The sequence below is a fragment of the Limulus polyphemus genome, unplaced genomic scaffold, assembly GCF_000517525.1.
Source record: "Limulus polyphemus unplaced genomic scaffold, Limulus_polyphemus-2.1.2 Scaffold3540, whole genome shotgun sequence".
NCBI classification, from domain to species: domain Eukaryota; kingdom Metazoa; phylum Arthropoda; class Merostomata; order Xiphosura; family Limulidae; genus Limulus; species Limulus polyphemus.
Genome location: NW_013669150.1, coordinates 39,903 through 43,318, shown reverse-complemented (window position 1 = coordinate 43,318; position 3,416 = coordinate 39,903). Strand labels below are relative to the sequence as shown.

The 3,416-nt window shown below is 31.8% G+C and overlaps 1 protein-coding gene across 3 annotated transcripts in view; it reads left to right on the top strand.

Moving 5' to 3' along the window:
• Window positions 1–3,416, top strand: part of LOC106469551 (protein VAC14 homolog) — a 33,950-nt gene that overhangs the window by 14,487 nt on the left and 16,047 nt on the right. For all 3 annotated transcript variants that reach the window (XR_002612871.1, XM_022398091.1, XM_013930047.2), the window contains 4 exons: window positions 424–533; window positions 669–775; window positions 1,652–1,789; window positions 2,917–3,191. Coding sequence is in view for 2 of the 3 variants with exons in the window: in XM_022398091.1 (XP_022253799.1) it covers window positions 424–533; window positions 669–775; window positions 1,652–1,789; window positions 2,917–3,191 (630 nt within the window). In the remaining variant the exon portion in view is untranslated. The remainder of the gene's footprint in view (window positions 1–423; window positions 534–668; window positions 776–1,651; window positions 1,790–2,916; window positions 3,192–3,416) is intronic.

The window sequence follows — 3,416 nt, the reverse complement described above, 5'->3', positions numbered from 1 at the left end:
AAGTGGTACTTGTTATGGTTTTATACCCGTGGGAAGTGGTACTTGTTATGGTTTTATACCCGTGGGAAGTGGTACTTGTTATGGTTTTATACCCGTGGGAAGTGGTACTTGTTATGGTTTTATACCCGTGGGAAGTGGTACTTGTTATAGAGAGGTATAGGTAATAATTGAATGATACATTACAAGCATAGATCAAATGGTCAGAGAATAACATATTTTGGTTAGGGAATTTCATTCCACCTAAGGTGTGGGAAACATGCTTAGACCAGATTTTAATGGCTTTTCATGTTTGTAAAGTTTTACCTATATATGTTTCAGCTTTGAAATAAATGAGCAGTATTGTTAACCACAATTGTTGAAAAAATACAGACTGTTGTTGTGTTTCATTAAACATTGAAGATTTTCTAATTCTTTTCCCCTTAGGTTTCTACTTTGAATGACGTTCCTGACATTGATATGGTGATATTTCTCCCAGAGATCTTGGATGGCCTCTTTGAAATATTAGATGATAACACAACAGAGATCAGGAAAATGTAAGAAAAATCTTATTAAAAGACTTGCAAAATGCTTAAACCTCAAGTGTAAAGTTTTAACTCAACAGATAAGTTTAAACAATACATAAAATGTTATTATATGGTATTCACTAGTTATTTTGCAAATATTTGTAGGTGTGAAACTGTGCTTGGAAGTTTCCTTAGAAATATCAATAAAAATCCACAGACAGTAGACTTTACAGCAATGGTATCAATTTTAGCCAAGCACTCGGGGTCTACTGGTATGTTTCAGTTTTATTATTATTTATTTTTCCATTTGAAAAAACGATTTTATTGCTAATTGTTATTGTAGCTTGGTAAGTTCCAGGATATTATAAAACTAAGTCAAAGTTTATTAACTTTCAAGTTTATAAAGAATCAGTATCAAAGTGTTTCTTTGTATTCCACTGTTTAAGTTCTCTGTACCTGTTACTTATGACATGTGTATTTCAGTGCCTTCTTTCATTATATTTGAACTTATACTCATAAGAATGGACATTTTATAACTACTTTGCAAGAAGAAAAGATACCTTTGCTAAATACATTAGAAATGATTTTGAAATGGCAACAGCCAGTCCTATTTGTAGGCTTTGATGTTAAGTACTTTACTCATTGCTAATAACCTAAAATACTTTAGGTGTTTGAGCAACATGTGGCATTACAATTAATTATTCATTGTTATTCAGCATATTACTTGGTAATGTATATATGATTTTTTTTTGTTTCTTCACCAAAGCATGTCATTTTTGTGGAGGAAGAATTCATGAATGATGTAGAGGCACGGTCTGTTCTTTGATTTGATACTCTCTGTAGTAGACTTGTTTTACTAAATTCATAGCTCATCAGTACTGCTTGGGAAAGTGAAGTAAACAAATACATTAGGCCTTATATTGTGGTGTAATGTAAAAACTTGTAGGCTTCATTGTATAATTCTTTACTCGCCACTGTTTTTATTCAACACAAAACAAGCTACTAGCTCTGTAGGTGTGAATGTTCATCAACTAATTGGATTATTGTCTTTCTACTTTTAGTTTTGTGACATATGTATATAACTAATGTACGTGTTGGTTTTCTTGTAATAATATTTCGTTATAATGTTAATTATTGTTTGTATCCAGCAAACTTAGTCCAGTTTACTGCATTGATGTGGCTGAAAGATTTCATCAATCTTGCGAGACGAAAACTTCTTCCATTTGTTTCCAGCATTCTTCAGGCTGTTCTACCAAACTTAGGACATGATGATGACAGCAAGAAAAGTATCTTTACAGAGTTTTTATTTTTATACTTTTTTTGGAACTTTCAAGTCTCCCAGTTTTTCTAGAAAACTTCTAAAAATATGATTCACCTCCCAAGATAATAATTTAGAGCTGTGTAATCTGACTTTCACACAATCTGCAAATAAAACCACAACCATCTAGGTCTTTCACAAATTAATTCTAATAAAAATGGTAACTTACAATAGGCAAAAATTCACATATTAGACATAATTAACACTTTATGAATATGTAAATTTGAACAACCATGAGAACTAAAGTGATCCTCATTGGCTAAGAGTGTATTGTATAATAATCGGTATTTCTAAGCATCAGCATCATTAAAAGTTTCTGACACGCACACACATTGAATTTTAACTGGATGAGCAGTCAGTTGAATGAGTACTTCAGGATGAAGAATTAACTGATGCTAAACCTGTACCAGTATATACAACATTGTGGTAAACTGGAGTGTGAAGTATCTAACACTTTGTTATTGGGACATGTCAGTTTATAACTGATGCTAAACCTGTACCAGTATATACAACATTGTGGTAAACTGGAGTGTGAAGTATCTAACACTTTGTTATTGGGACATGTCAGTTTATAACTGATGCTAAACCTGTACCAGTATATACAACATTGTGGTAAACTGGAGTGTGAAGTATTGGGACATGTCAGTTTATATAATGTAGTGAAAGTCCTGCCATAAAAAAACACTTCATCAAAACTGAAAAAACAAAAAGCAAGTACAGTTGGAAATGGGAAAAAAAAGTTAATATTATATATTGTAATAAAACTTTGTGTCTGAAAATATAAGTTTTATTAAAAATATGCAGGAAATTCCTCCATTTAGCTTAGAAAAAAATAAAGTTCCAAACCCTGTCATATGCATGTATGTCATTATGATACCATTAACATTGGACTACACTAAAGAGATGGCTATCACTATAAGCATTGTTTTAACGTGTTACTATACATTAGAATATATGTAATGTCACAAATACTGTTTTTAGCACACTAATGTTATATCAAAAATATAGTTAACATTACAAACAGTGTTTTTAGCACACTAATGTGTGTTAGAAAGATAATTTACATTATAAACAATATCCTTAACAGATGTATAGATATTAGAGAGATGGCTAAAGTAGTAAACAACAGCCTGACAACTTTGATCATTGAAGAAGATGACCATGACCTGTCCACTGAGTCAAAGGAAAAGTCTGGTGGTGGTGAATTGCAAGGCAACTCTACAAATGAAGAAAAATTGTCTGATCCTAGTGGATTAGATTCAAAATCTTTAGTTATGGTTTTAACAAATAAAATTGAACATGAATCCATGCAAACCAGGATATCTGTCCTTCGCTGGATTCTTCATTTGCTTCAGAAAATACCAAACAAAGTGAGTAGAAGATAGTGTGAGAATACAGCGTAGTCATTATAGTTAGATATATGGTAGAGTCTGTTGGGAATTAAATAGTGTTTTAATAACCTGTGAGAATACAGCGTAGTCATTATAGTTAGATATATGGTAGAGTCTGTTGGGAATTAAATAGAGTTTTAATAACCTGTGAGAATACAGCGTAGTCATTATAGTTAGATGTATGGTAGAGTTTGTTGGGAATTA